The sequence below is a fragment of the Strix aluco genome, chromosome 7, assembly GCF_031877795.1.
Source record: "Strix aluco isolate bStrAlu1 chromosome 7, bStrAlu1.hap1, whole genome shotgun sequence".
Lineage (NCBI taxonomy): Eukaryota > Metazoa > Chordata > Aves > Strigiformes > Strigidae > Strix > Strix aluco.
In genome coordinates this window covers 28053749-28068880 of record NC_133937.1, presented here as the reverse complement: position 1 = coordinate 28068880, position 15132 = coordinate 28053749, and the positions used below count along the sequence as shown (strand labels likewise).

General features: G+C 35.8%; 1 protein-coding gene across 3 annotated transcripts in view; it reads right to left on the bottom strand.

The window, feature by feature from the left end:
- The window catches only part of SLK (STE20 like kinase), a 51947-nt gene that overhangs the window by 10869 nt on the left and 25946 nt on the right, over positions 1 to 15132 (bottom strand). The window contains exons 5-13 of one of the 3 annotated variants that reach the window (XM_074831210.1): positions 13115 to 13187; positions 12680 to 12874; positions 11909 to 11990; positions 10776 to 10904; positions 7347 to 8771; positions 5848 to 5978; positions 5466 to 5589; positions 5012 to 5191; positions 2916 to 3008 (exon numbers count right to left, since the gene is read on the bottom strand). In XM_074831210.1, coding sequence (XP_074687311.1) covers positions 2916 to 3008; positions 5012 to 5191; positions 5466 to 5589; positions 5848 to 5978; positions 7347 to 8771; positions 10776 to 10904; positions 11909 to 11990; positions 12680 to 12874; positions 13115 to 13187 — 2432 coding nt within the window. The remainder of the gene's footprint in view (positions 1 to 2915; positions 3009 to 5011; positions 5192 to 5465; positions 5590 to 5847; positions 5979 to 7346; positions 8772 to 10775; positions 10905 to 11908; positions 11991 to 12679; positions 12875 to 13114; positions 13188 to 15132) is intronic. The other 2 variants (XM_074831211.1, XM_074831212.1) reach the window with 2 other exon arrangements.

Here is a 15132-nt window from a genome sequence, read left to right as displayed (position 1 = left end):
AGGTTAATTATTCATGGATGTAAGAAAATAAAAATATGTATGGTTATTTTGCTTTGGATTATTAGTTAAAGACTATTTATTTATACAGTTGCGTTTTAGATTTGTGTCTCAATCTTGAGTGGCTTATCTTGTCATGAATGCAAAGATCCCGAGGTTGGGAGTTCTGCAAGACTGCTGTGAAGACACCCAATGGCTTCTGCAGGAACTGCACTCTGCAGGACTTGAAAGCCTGTCACAGCAGAGCTCAGCTGGCTCCTCGCAAAGCGATTCGCCATCTGCCTGATGCAGTCCCCATATCACCTGCATCTTCCCCTTATCCAGGGTGTATCGCTCTGTTGCATCACATCATGAAAAGCAGGCAGCAGTAAGAATCCCCCTCCCATGCCCCAAGACCATACCGTTGCCTTTCTTTTTGCAACTATCAAAAAAAAAAAAGCATCTACAAGCATGCAAGCATGCACACACACACTCTTTAAGAACAAGAAATTAAAGCAGGTGTTTCTACCATGATATAAAAGGTCAAAAGAAAGGATGATGACAGTGTCCTATCAGAGCCAAGGTGGGCAGCTGAAGCATTTGCTGTTATACGTAACAAAGCAACGTTAAAGATGGTCTACTGGAAGGGAGATGGGATGAGGCAGGAAAACAGTATTGGGCTACAGATGATCAGCGGAAGGGTCTCCTGAGCTATGTATATTTACTTTTTCACTGAACCTGTGCTACTTGCTAAAAAAAGTTGTCAGCAAGGTATGGAATTAAATGTTCATTAAAAGTACTTTTCATTATGATCAGGACAACACTGGTTTTCATCTTCACAGAAAGTTATTAATATATGAGGCTTTCATCTCTCCCAGTGGACAACAGAGTTACACTTAGACAGGTAACAGAAAACCAGAGGTGGAATAAGTTGACAGTGACAGGACCTGAGGGTACAAAAAGAACTACATGGCCATGTCTGTAAATGAAGTCAGACATACCTAATCAAATATGTGGACTGTTTAAAAATAGTGTCCTGTTTCCCTCTCTAGGTGAAAAGGATAAGAAAACTACAAGTTTATTATTCTGAGGGTACAGATGCATAATTAACACGGTGTTTAATTTGCCAGGAATTTTCTGATTGGAGGGCGTGGGGGGAAAGCTGTTCCAGTGTAGTCATGGTCAAAAAGCAATTATGCTTGAGCTTTACTCAATCATCAAAACATCATTGCTGCTCTCTCTACATGGTAAATCTTAAGAAGTTTTATAATTGCTAGCACTGTAAGATAAACCAGGCAATCTCAGAAAACACTCTAGCCTTTCCACTTCCCACATCTACTCAAGTATCACATATAATAAAGGTCACAGACTTTACTAAAGAACATGTTGAGTGGTTAAAGGGCAGACACTGCAAGGCAGTCCACCTTTTCAAAATTATCACTTGGTTTTGCTCAGTAAGTATCTTAAAATAAACTCAGGTATCTTTAAAATACATTGTTTCACTGCACACACAGCATAGAAGTCACACATTGTTTCTCACATGTGCTGAACAAGTAATAAACACCAGAGAACAGTATTATATTGCATTTGTGTGAAACTTCAGTGTCTTGCCCAGAGTTAATAACTACTGTAATTTTTATCTTTTTATCGTGAATAGTGTATAATTACATAAATTTGTGCTAACTAGTTTAGAGAGAACTGTGACACTGATCAGCACATATGAGCAGAAGGAGAAGAGAAAACACGCATCTGGAAAATTAGGGAAATAAAACTTTTGTTGTTTTGCATACTAAGACTTACATCCTGCATTTGTGCGTTGAAAAGTGTACATGAAGACAACTGAAAAGACTGAATCATAACCTGAGCAACGCCCTGTGGGACACAATGTACTTCCTATGTCATAATATAATGAAATATATTTCTGTTCTTAAAAAAAAGAAGAAATTAGATCTGCTGTTCATTAGTAATACACATTTAAAATGGCAAGGCTAATCACACAAAAGTAGTCACTGACAGGAGCTCTAGATACTTAGCATTCCAAGTACGGATATTTCACCTTTACAATTGTCTCTTTCACCTCTCTTACCTTCACAAACTGAAACCAGCAAAGGAAACCAACTAAGTTACTACAAAGGTTTTTCATTGTTGCCTCAAAAAGTTCAGAGACAGGTATCCTTGGTATGGGGAGAGCACTGCAACTCAATCACATTCTACCCTGGGAAATCCTCTCTTGAATTAAACATGTAATCGAATAAAGTTGCTATTATTTTCTACTAGGTCACTCACATAAACATTTAATCTCTAACTTAATCAATCCAAACCTGCTCTGTTTTGGTGCAAACTCACTCTGTACAAGCTGTGGCCATCAAAAAGTCAGTATTCTTCTACATTGTTCTAAATACTAGCCCCCTTTCTAGCTGGGTCATATAAAAGAAGCAAGTCTGAAGGCGTAAAATTATAGATGTCTTGTAAAGTTTCCATACACCTACACTTTGACATTTAAATAACTTCATTTTACCTCATCTGTTCTGCTTACAAGATGCTTCATGCTTATGTATTATACACATTTTCCTCCCCTGCACTTATATTGCTCAAAACTTACTTCTGACTGTAACCTTTATAATGTGATGGACCTATGGGGTACTTACCATTCATAAAAGCACTGTAAATAAACTTGCCGTAGAAAAATACCATTCGTTTTTGGTACATCCTACAAGTTATTATGCTTAACAGCACAAACGTGAAAATGCTGCTCCTACATTTCTACACAGTATATTCTATGGGATGTGATATGACAGTGCTTGAAGAAAGAGAGCAGTATGTAGGGTTAGTCTGAGTTAAGTTCCATATTCACTCAACAACAACAAGAAGTGACATCATCAAGCTGTGTGAATACTGCTGCCTTTTGTATTTTAGTAGCTTGAAGCTGCCGTTGTTACCTGAGCATGCTGGCTTTGTGCAAGCTCCTCTTTCTTGCGTTTCATGAGCTCTTTTCTCAGCTCTTTTGGTGCTTTCTCCACTTCACATAAAACCTACAGTGTATATAAGCATGCAGAAGGTGGCGAAAAGTACACTTTTTCTCCACAGCAAGCATTACTGTGAATGTAGGACATGCAGGTCAAGCACTAGAGGTACTGGGAAGCATGCATTACTTCAGTGGCAGGGATGTTAGTTTAGTGAAAAGAGCTTAATGAGAAGAGAAGGAACAATATGTGCTTTATGTATGCCAGCGCAGTGCAGAAAGGAGGTATATGCCAGCCTCTTTTTGCATGCAAATACTGCCCAGTGCTCACAGAAATGGCAGTCTCCTGCTTGAGTTTTCATGCAGCAGCTAGAATAGTCAATAGCTAAGAAAACCACCACCTGCAAAAGTGGTATTTTCTTGAAGTGCTATGGCAAAAGGACTACAGGAGTATGTTTACCTCATGGTAAAGCTGTAAAAAAAGGTTGGAAGTTTAAAATAACTTCCACTGAAAACCAGCTATTTCTGACACTGTCTCAAACACAAATTTATAAGATGCCATTATTAGTGTCTCCAACCATAAATGACATCTACACAGGCTATGCCTTTAAAATAAACATAAAGCAAATAAAATATTAATTGTTTGTAAGTGTTTGGTTCTGAGGAATTTAAAAGCAAAGCCCACCAATAACTAAGTATGTTTTCAAGAAACTTTTCATGACACACATGCTGGAATGGAACGAGTGTCAGTCCAAGGTGCATCAGACTAGATTAGTAGAAAGATTCTAAATATAACCTGGCTAAATCAACTGACTATTAATCTGTTAATTTTGTTGATGTGATTTACATTATCATTCTTAAAATTGCACACTCCAATATAGCACGGGTAGTTTTTAGAGCACCAGCTGCATATTCCTTTGAACTGTAAATCGCCTTCTTAAGCTTTAAATACAAAACTATGCACCCAAAAACAAATGCCTGTTTGTTTAATAGTGGAAGCATCATCAGAAAACAGAGTCCAAATCACCACATGCTATTCCTGTTTCCATGAAAGAACTGCTTTTAGCTCAGAGAAATGCGTAAAATTCTTCCCGCTTTCCCATGTAGGACCCAATCACCAGTAAACAGAGAGAGACTCAAAAATGCAAGAGGTACCGCAAAAGAAAAAAAAAGTTATTTACATATGAGCACATGGTTCAAACTGAACACAACTTACATTTTTTTATGCACTTTTGTACTACAGGATCACTCTATGCAAAAGCATGGATAGTACAGATTTCTAAAGAAATCTCTGTGAGTCTAGTAACTATTGGAGCAAACACTAGAGCTATTTATATACAAACGAGCACTACGTAATTGATCTGAAAATGAAATAAAACAGCTTTTACGATGCAAAATCCATGTGAAAACACATCACCTTCTCTTACTCTAATGCAAGCAAATTAATGTCAAATGTCATTCATTTTGCCTTAACTGTATGACATGTATGAAATTACTGTAAAATATTTTAGGTTATCCAGACTTTTCGCTCCTGGCTTTCCTTTTTGAGTTAAAAAACTGAATCTGCTGTCACTTCATATAAAGAAATTCTAAGCAATGCCAGTGCACATTCAATAAAAATCTAACAAATTAACAAAAAAACCTCTAGAATTTAAGTGGTCCTCAGTAGTAATCAAGACCATATTCTTTTCTTTGAAATTCTAATTTGATGAGTATTTACTCAGTCGCTATAGATGGACTTGTTTAAAGTAGAAATCTCAAGTATTTTTCACAATCTTTAAGAAAATACTTTTTCTTGATTTAATATTTGAGAGAAAATATATTTTACTAAAGATTCTGTTAAAAGTAAAGTCTTCTAACTTGGTAATGTTTTCTAGATTAAATCAATACCTACATCTTCCTGTTAGCTGTTTGTATTTCACTTTAGGCAATAAAACAAAAACACAGACTGCTAGTAACCCTTCCACAACTCAGTATAGCACATGAGGTTGACGAGGCTTCTGGGAGACCTAATCTCACCTGTTTGCTATGCCCACACTTCTTAATTTCTATATTATCATCATTGTCTCTTACCTCCTTTTTTTTGTTCTTCAGCATGTTCTGGAATTTGGACAATTCCTTCTCCTGTTCTGCTTTGATGCGTTTTGCTTCATCTCGTAAACGATTTGTGTGTTCCTGTTCCAAGCGCTCTATTGTCTGTTTCTGCTGTTTTTCTAGATTTTCTATTTCTTGATCATACTGTCGCTTTTTACTCTGTAAAAATAATTTGGCATCTTGTTTAAGAAAACTAAATTCTGTTCAGTGAAGTGCTGTACCACAGCAGGGGATGGCCATGATGAACTGTTCTGGCAGGAGAGTTCTAGCATACGAGCTGGGCACACCACAATGGAAAATATTGCCATTTATTAACAAGAATGAAAACTTAGCTATAGCCATCATAAAAGGAAACACCTGATGGCTCCAAGTAGTATTCTGCCTACTCCATCAAGAGGTCCTATTTTAAGAGCACCAAAATCCAGAAACTCACTGTCATTTCCTGTTCAAAACGTCTGTACATCTGTTCTCGCTGTTGCAAAAGCTTATTACTGAGTTGCTGTTGGGCTCTCTGCTCCTCTTTCTGAAGAAGTCTTAGCTCTCTTAGCTCTTGACGTCTAATAATGAAAAAGAACACTTAATATTGATTACAAAATTACAAAAGATGAAAAACACATCTACAACTTGGGTCCAGTAAAACTAGATTTGAATTCATTGTCTTATTAAGGAACACTTTACATTCCTTTCTACTAACAAAATAATTGAAACTAATCCCCAAATATTACAGAAATAAGATCATTAGCTTCCTTCTTTTATTCAAAGAGAAAAAAATTAGCTGCTAACCTCTTCTATATTTTACTTTTAAAAACACTTACCGTAGAAATCGCATTTCTTCACTTTTTGAGTCATTTTCAGTAACTATTTTTGATGTGGTTACACTCACTTCTACTCCATCAACAACAAACTTCCGAGTTTTCTTTAAAGTTTTCTTCTGTCTTCTAGTTTCCTGAATAAAGTATTGGTAAGTTATCCTTTCCTTATTTAAGTTACATCCTTTTTTCCCTTTTTTCTTAAGATTAAATTACTTCAAATACTTCTGTGAAGTCCTACCATATAAAAATCAGGAGTTCCTCTCGCTTATCAGGTACCTTACTGATCAAGTGAGAACTTGAAAAATTCTAATGCGCTGAAACTTTCTCTAGTCAGCAAAGGAAAACTAATTATTGGTCATCTAAATTGACAGAAGGGAAAAAAAAAAATCTAGATAAACCCTGAACAGAACTGATGCAGTTTTATTTTCGAGAGCTGAAAACAGTTGCAATTCTTTGCTTTTGACCATAATTTTACCAGTCACCAAAAAAGATATTTAATTCTGAAAAACAGTACTGAAACAGAATAGCAATTTACTCACCTACTTACTTCTGCTTTGGCAATAAATTAAATTAGCAAGTTGGTGTTTTTTATTCATTTATATTAGTCAAAAATCATGTGATGATCTTTCCAACAGAACCGGAGAAATCTAATTTCTCAGAGCTGCTGTTGTTTCATCAGAAGAGAAGAGAGACCCCAGCTGAAACTGTGTCTCCACTGTGTTATGACTACAGCAAACACATTCAAGTCATGCTTAGCACAGCTATGCCAAGCTATGATTTTTGTTTGGGGTGGGGCTTTTTGTTGTTGTGGTTGAGTTTTGGGTTTGGGGTTTTTTTCTTCAAACCCATGGTTACACAATTACTGTAATAGTATGGCTATAATCGTATTAGTATAAAGATATAAATAAAGTTAATAATCTGGAATGTGCTTCCTCTGAATAAGCTCATTCATACTGGCATAATTGCATCGATATACTACAACCATGGGAGTACACTGTTCGGAATAAACCTGAGAGACTGTCTGCCTTAGCTCTTCTAAATCTAACCAGAGAGAGAGAAGAGGGAAGGGACAGGAACTCAATATAAGATTAGATGTTATAAGAGATTTGTCCTGTTAAACAGGGATTCTGTGCAGAGTAAGGCACTGAACTAGTCTTCTTGAATATCAGCTCTGAACTACAACCATTCACAAATCTCCACCTTTAGTATTGTTAGAGTTCCTGTTGTATGCTAGTCTACATTATCTAAATACAACTATGCAAGAAAATGAGAAAATAATTAGCAGCTCTGTAGCTTCTAGCTTTGCTGCATAACTGCCCAAAATCCAGACATGCAATTTTAGAATACTTCGGTTTCTACAAAGTTTTATATTCCACACTGTCATACTAGTTTCTCAACAAATAATTTTGTTTGTTGCAAAGGTGAAACTTGCAGATAGTATTAGGGTCACACATAAAATCACATAGGATTTTATATAAAAGTATATGATTACTTATACTTACCTGTAAAGATATTGATCCTGTCTCTTTGTTTTTACTAAGGAAACTAGAAATTGACAAGTTCAAATCAATGCTGCTGTTATCAGCCGTAGAACCAGTGCCTGAATCTGCATCGTTTTCCTTCAAATTCTCCGATTCTAGCTGCTGTAAAGTTTCAGTATTGTCTTGATTATCTGTTTTGACTTTCTCCTCATTTTCTTCAGTGCTAATACTAATACTGGGGACTGGAGCGACTTCAGAGTCATCAGCTTGTTCACTGACAGTATCTTGAAGCTTATTCTTCATTATTTCATCAGAAGCAACTTCCAAATGTTCTTTGTCTATCTGAATATTGTTTTCCTGGATATTCTCAGGTCTGTGCTTTTCTGAATTTTGGTCCATATCAGTCATTTTATCTACCACTTTATTAGAAATATCCTCAGGCTTGCTCTGTATTACCTTCTGGTCTATGTCGTCTTTTCCAGAGTCCTTGACCTCCATTTCCTCCATGCTGTTTATATTACTAATATCTTCATTTTCACTTTCTGCCAGTTTCTTGTCTACTTTGATTGCTTTATCTTGGCTTTCCGATAGAGTTTCTTCGGAGCTCATTATCTCATGGACCTGCTTAGCCTGGCTTTCTACTGGCTTATCCTCCGTCACAGGTATTTTATCCCCATCACTAATCTGTGTTTCAGCAATACCACCTATCTCCCTAATGTTGTCAATTCCATCCTTTACTAGTTCCTTTTCTTCAGCCACTTTATCTGCAGCATTAGGTAGAGTTTCTGTAGTGGTGTCTATTATAATCGCCTCTTTCTGAGCTTCGTCTTTATCTTCCTTTTGCTCTGTAGTATCTTCTGCAGGGACCTCTTCTTCCTTACTTTCTGAGAGATCTCTTCTGTTCTCCTCCTCTTCTTTTTCACCAGTTTCCCTAGAAATGGCTTCTTCAGTTTCTACACTATTTTCAGTTGTAGGTACTATTTTCAGTTTATTATCTTCCGTCTGTTCACTTCCCATGTCATTTTCTTTCTCTATTTTTAGGTTGGGTTCATCCTTTATTTCTGATTCTGTTACCACATCAAGTTCTTTCCCTCCTTTCTGGGGTTCTGTATCTTTATGTGCTTTTTCCAGGCTTTCTGTATACTTTTCAGCTGGCACTATTTTGCCTTGCTCATCTTCACCACTTGGCACAGAACCATTCTGCACTTTCATATCACTAACAGTAGTATCACATATGTTATCAGCTGTTTTCTTAAATTTAATGTCCTCAGATTCATCTCCAGTTGTTTTGTCATCTGGAAGTAGAGTGCTGGCTTTGTCCTCAATTGCATTACTTTCTGTTTTCTCAGAAAGAGATTCCAAAACAGAAGCATTCTGTGAAAGTTTATCCTCTTCAGAGCTGGCAATACTAAGGTCAGAGGATGCACGCTTCTCTGCAGGTAACTGCTAAAAATTTAAAGGAAGAAAAGTATTTAATCATTTTCTAACTTAATTAAAGTACAGTTCTACTGATGAATACCTGAATAGAGATTGATATTGTATTTACAGGCAGAGTTATATGAATTTGATAATCTCGGAGTACTTCACTTGGTTTTACCACAGAACAAGTGTATGAACTGCAGACAGGCTCTGAACAGAACAGTTTCACAAGAACTCTCTTCCAGCTCTGGTAATTTAATAAAACACACTGTGAGTGAAGGAAAGGGATCATGGTCAGCCCTCTGCCTCACGCTTAACAGAGTCTTCAAGAGGCTTTTCCCAATCACGTTGTTTTTTTGTTTATTAGTTCAGCTCCCTGGTAGTCCCAGCTACAGTTAGTTGGATTTGAAAGACACGTCTTTGTGCCAGTTTGGCTAGGAAGAAGCTGTGTAACATTAGTTACTGCAGCACTGATAAAATGCAACAGTAAGACCTTCTTCTGCTTCATCGAAAAGAATATATTTCCCTGTGCTCTTTGTTAATAATGCCTGAAATTTTTTTGGTCTGTTTTTTAATCACTGTGAAACTCCATTAAAATGGTGAAGGGCTCCAGCAGATCTGATTCAGTGGCAATATGGAACTAGAATAGAAACAGTTACGTAACTGTAGAAATTGCTGCTGCTGGAATATGAATGAATGTTATCAAGTTACATACAGACATACAAAAGAATATACCAATAAAATATAATTTTAACCATAACTGTCCTTTCATTCTTCAAAGTGATTGCGATATCCCTCTGTCTATATTTACTGTCAGAACCCTGTAATTTGCAGATCAGGCTTCTGATTTGCCATTGGGAACACACTAGGTTAGTTATCATAAGCAAGCATGGGTTTGATCGCGCCATTTCCTACCTTCATGTTTTCCTAAGCATATAGACAATAATTCCTTTTAAGTCAAAGGTGCATTTAAAAGATTTCTTCACGTAATAGTTCTGGAAGCCTAGTGCTGATCTCCAAGAAGTTTTTAAAACTACCACAAGTAAATAATGTAAACGCATCTACCTCACAGTTTCCTAAACTGTTGCTTATGCAGAGACACTTAATTGAGTAACAGGGTGGACTTCACTCCAACCCTCCTGGGGACTGATGGCTTAGCAGCTGATCAGCGGAAGGAGGTGGTAGGTGATGCCTTAGTAAGTCCTGGAGGAAGTTGGTGGGAATGCATACTTGGAGATCTGCTGGGGTGGACAGGGAAAGTGGTATGAAGGCCAGGGGATGGGACTAGGGTGGTGAGGGGTGAGGAGGAAATGGAGGCATGGTTCTTGTGCACATGCATTTTGGTAATAGCAGCTACTGGTGGTACTGGTCACCGTCCATGTTTATAGTGCTTGAGCCAGTTAAGTCAGACAGCACACTACCTGTATACTCTGCAACCTAGTACCATATCACTGAACTTCACGGCTTTGCCCTTTGAGAAACTGAATTTGCATTGTAAGATTCTGAAGCATCTTTAGAAATACATTCATAAATGCAAACCTGTCTTGGTAGAATATAGGGTTTTTTGTGTTTGTTTTTTTCCTTGACAGCCACACTGTAAAATCACAAACTTATAGCATAATGGTGACATACCTGCCTTAATGTTTTAAGCATCTTATGGAATACAAATATATGTTTAATTGTTCATCTAGTTATTTTGACTTAAAACTATTTATATAAAAAATAAGTATGTGATTTTTAAAATCTATACTACATACACATGCAAAAATAAATGAAGATAATATTATTTATTAAATAATATTCTTTATTATTAGTTCTTAAGGAGTTTAAGAACATGCTGATTTTGAAAATGCTGACTACTTATTTTGTAATAAGGTTAGAGTATGTTTATGTTGTTATTCTTAGAGGACTTGATGCAAAAGTTGGGTAGTACATCAGAAACTGAGCTCTCCATAGGAAACTGGTGATTGAAACTAGTCGCATATTTAAAAAAGCAAATTTTAAAAAGTTAATTTAAAAAAGTAAACTGACCAGAGAATTTTCTGTTTCTTCTTCTTCATCCTCATCTTTACCATCTTCAACTTCTTCTGTAACTTCAGCCTTAGCTTCTGCAATCAATTCCCTTATTGGTTTATTGGAAGTAACGGTAACAAATGGATGCTTGTGAAAATAAAAAATAAGCCCAATATTAAGTGCTGACTTCATTGTATGCAGTAGGAAAATCGTAACTTGCAAGAAATATAGCTTCAGAGAAATGCTACTTTGATTCTTTCAAACTTGAAGATTCACAGTTAACATTAATCATAACTGTCCTAACGTATTTTTTCCTGCAGAAGTTTTAAAAATCAAGACATTTGTATTCAAATATACTGTGTAAGTAGTCTAACAACTTGTTAAAAATACAAATAATTCATTTATACTGACATGTTTCACAATCCAAAGAATGGAATTAGAAAGATTTTTTTAAAGGTTATTTTTCCTGGAAACACGTTTAACTTCTTTTCAGTTCCTCAGTTAAATTATTTCCTGATAAGCCTTATCTAGAAATATTCTTTCTAGAAAAACCCTGCTTTGCCTTTAGAACAATTTTTCCTAACAAGAACACAGAATTCTACATTTTTCTTTAAGAAGAAACAGCTACCTCTTCTTCTACTGTGTGAATCTTCTCTCTGCTTGGCCCTGCTGCTTATATATATTCAACATATGCCGGATGTATTCTGGATAAAGTAAATGTGTGCTGACGTTAAACAGACTCAAAGTTAAACAGACTCAAAGACCTAGTCACATCTACTCCTGTTTAGCTATTCTGCAGTGACAGCATTATAGAGGAAGGCTGAGCACTAAAGCTTTTAAAACACCTGTCAGCAATTGATTACTTATGTAAATATCTCCTTCCTCAGTTAGAAGTATCAAAGTATAAATACTTATGCAAAGTAATTAGTTACATTACATCAAAATAAGTAAACAAATAATTTGATCTGCATTTGGTATCATTTAATCAGATTTTACCAAATAAGGAACAACGCAACAACGTTAAAAACAGACTGTGTACGAACACTTAATTAGAAATTATTTAAATAGTTACTGTAATACTGCTCTGCTTTTGGAAAATACAAAATATGCTTGCCTTTAAACAACAGTTCTGAACAATTAACTCTTCCTACCTGTAGAAGTTGAGTTGCACTCCACCTTGCATCTACATTCTTTTCCAAACATTTCTTCAGAAAATCTTTAAAATCTGATGACCTACACAGAAAGCAAACAGGTAGTGGTTCCTCTTTTGTCTTGACATCAGACTAGTGCACAGTGAAATATTCATTTGCTTTCACATGCATCTACACTGCAACTCCAGGTCCTTCTATTGATTTAGGAAAACACAAAGACAGTACAGGAATGCAAAGACCAATGTGGCACAAATACAATCTTTAAAACATTTGTCCATTAATAGAAGAGTTTACTTTTGGCTCTGGATTTATAATACATCACATCTGCTATATCACTAAAGGAACCTCATAAGGATATTAAAATGACCAAAGAGATAACGGCTTTTGAAAATGTTTTCTTAGTATAAAAATACTTTAAGTCTCCTTTCACCTGATTTTCTTTTTCAAATAGTCTTCAGATCTTTTACTGCATATAGAAAAAGCTATTTTGCATACGTTTAATGCAAAATCTGCAAAATATTTCAGTATGAAAGCTTCTATACAGAACTATGACAAAAAGACCATAGTCCCAATTGTATAAGGAGATAAACAGATGTATGTACACATGTACAAACACACATAGAATATGTACCTGACTTTATGCATAAAGCTAGTCCCATAAAGTTCAACAGGTTTATGTCCATGAACATAAGTTTAGTAAATATACCACTTGGCATATCTCATACTCAGAATCTAAAACTGGGGTGGGAAAGTTGTAAACAAAATACTAACCATTTTGAAGGCTGTGCTAATGTAGGCGGATCAGATTTCGCTATTTTCAGAAGCACTCGCATTGGATTTAATTCATGATGAGGTGGCTCTATTTGAGCCATTTCTATTAAAGTAATGCCAAGAGACCAAATATCAGCCTTGTAATCATAAGGCCTGTCTTTAGAGGTCTCACACATTACTACTTCTGGAGCCATCCTGCAAAGAGAATATGAAGTACCAGATTAGAAAATGCTCTCTTATCTGTTCTGAAAAAGGTTCTAAATAGATAAATTCACTGAAGCATTTTAAGAAGCACATTCTACTCTCAATGTATTTACACAACATTGTATCAAGCTTGTAATATTAACAAGGTAATATTAGTATTACTTTGTGTACAGAAATACAGAACTAGTATTAGTTCATACTAGCAAGTAGTCAGTAAAACAATGAACTTACCAATATGGTGTACCAATAAAAGAATCTCTTCTTTGTATTGTTCTTGTGTTTTTAGCTGATACTCCGAAATCCGCTTAAAGCAAACAGTAAAATGCTATTAACTGGGTGGTGGAAAACATTGTATTTTTATATCTTACAACTGTCTTTTAAAATGTTATATGGTCCAGAGAAAACTTTTTGCAGAATTCAAACTTCAAAACGAGATAAAAATATTTGTGTTTTGATAACGGAGTCCCAAGGTTCTATAGCATTTCTAATAAGATACTGAATAACCATTATTCTCCATTTCTAAAAAAAAAAAGTAATGCTACTATTGACCTGTGTGGGACAAGAGCAATGCATATATTTACTGTAGGAATAAGTGGGTTAAATTATTTTAATTAGAAAATAATTTCTTTAGCCTATGAAGGTTGTATTCCCCAGAAACAGCATTAGCTCTCTCATTAATTCAACAACTCATTCAATTTTAAATTTCAGGATTCAAATTCTCAGAAAGTACATTTTCCCTTTATCTTATGGGTTTCTTTCCACATGACCTTTCACTTTATATTAAATACCTGAAAGCTTGCATATGCACCTTTGATGTAACATCCAACCAAAAATCAACTTTATCTTTGCAACTTTGTCTATAAAGCACTACATTTCTCACTTAGAAAAAAAGTATGACATTCAAATACACATTATGTGGTTATTATAGATGTAACTTTCTTAATGAAGATCTAGAGATTAGAGCAAAGGGACAAAATAGGCACATAATCTGTACAAAATTACTTGATGGGCTCAACACTCGAAAAGCCTAATTTTGCTCTGAGGGGAAAAAAAAAAGAACAAAGCTATTCGTTCAAATGCAAAATCTGAAATCTTGAGGGACTGCAGATACTGAAATAATAGAACTCAAATCCTCATACAAATAAAATGCAATGAAGGAAATTTTTTTGCCATTCACATATTTGTAACACAAGGAATTACCCATTTCTGTATATACCAGAATTAAAATGCAAATAGTTTAAAAGGAGTAAAATGCTCTTTCAAGGGATGCTGTACACTTCACAAAACTGAAGTAAATCTTTTTTTAGAAATCTTAATTAGCAAACCTGAATACATCACTAACTGTATGTGTGGAAGAAATCTCCCAGTGGTCTGAACTGTAAAGTAGTATCTTGACAGCCTGCACAGTGCTATACATCAGCTAAGCTGGACAAAAACCTTAAAATAGTTCCAGTCTGTATGAGCAGGAGCCAGGTTGTATAAGGCAATTAAAATGAACAGAAACAAACGATTCTCTCTCTGTCCATGAGACTCTTGCTAAGATCTGTGATTTCTTTTACAGTAGTACTAAGAAACTAAGGTAGAGGTTCTATTACATTTATAAATAAGACCTCTGAGACTGAGTCCACCACTAAATCATCAGGCTTCCAAGAAAAGCCAAACCAGAAAAGTTACCCGTACTTTGAGGATGAAGAGAAAGGCACATGCAAGTATTATATGTACAATAATCTTGTGCAAGGGAATCCATGCAAAACACACAGATACCTAACTGATCACTATAGCAAAGCAGGTTCTTAAATATTCTCGACTTCTTAACAGAGACGATGCACTATACCTTGCAGAGACACTGCGATCAGTACGAGTTAGGTAGTAGATGTATTTGTGAATTTGGACACGTCTTGCTTACATTTGAAAGGAACCTCTGTAGCAAGGCTGGGAATTTAGAGCCCCAGTTCACTGTGGTGATCTTCCAGTTCTCCTTACCTTTACCCTCTGTGTAACTTGCATCCAAAGAAATACAACTAATCCCACACATCATGTAGAGGGAAGTTTTTGAAACCTGAACACAAGCTGTCATGGAACTATGACATTGGTAGAGCATTGTAAAGGCTGACGATCTTATACACATTTGCCCCTGACGAAGCCCTGAACAAAGTGGTGGATCCAGACAACTCCTATCTTTTGCTGGCTGAATGAAGGGATGCTATTCACCACCAGCAGTCCTTTGTCAGTTCTTCATGGAGGAATCC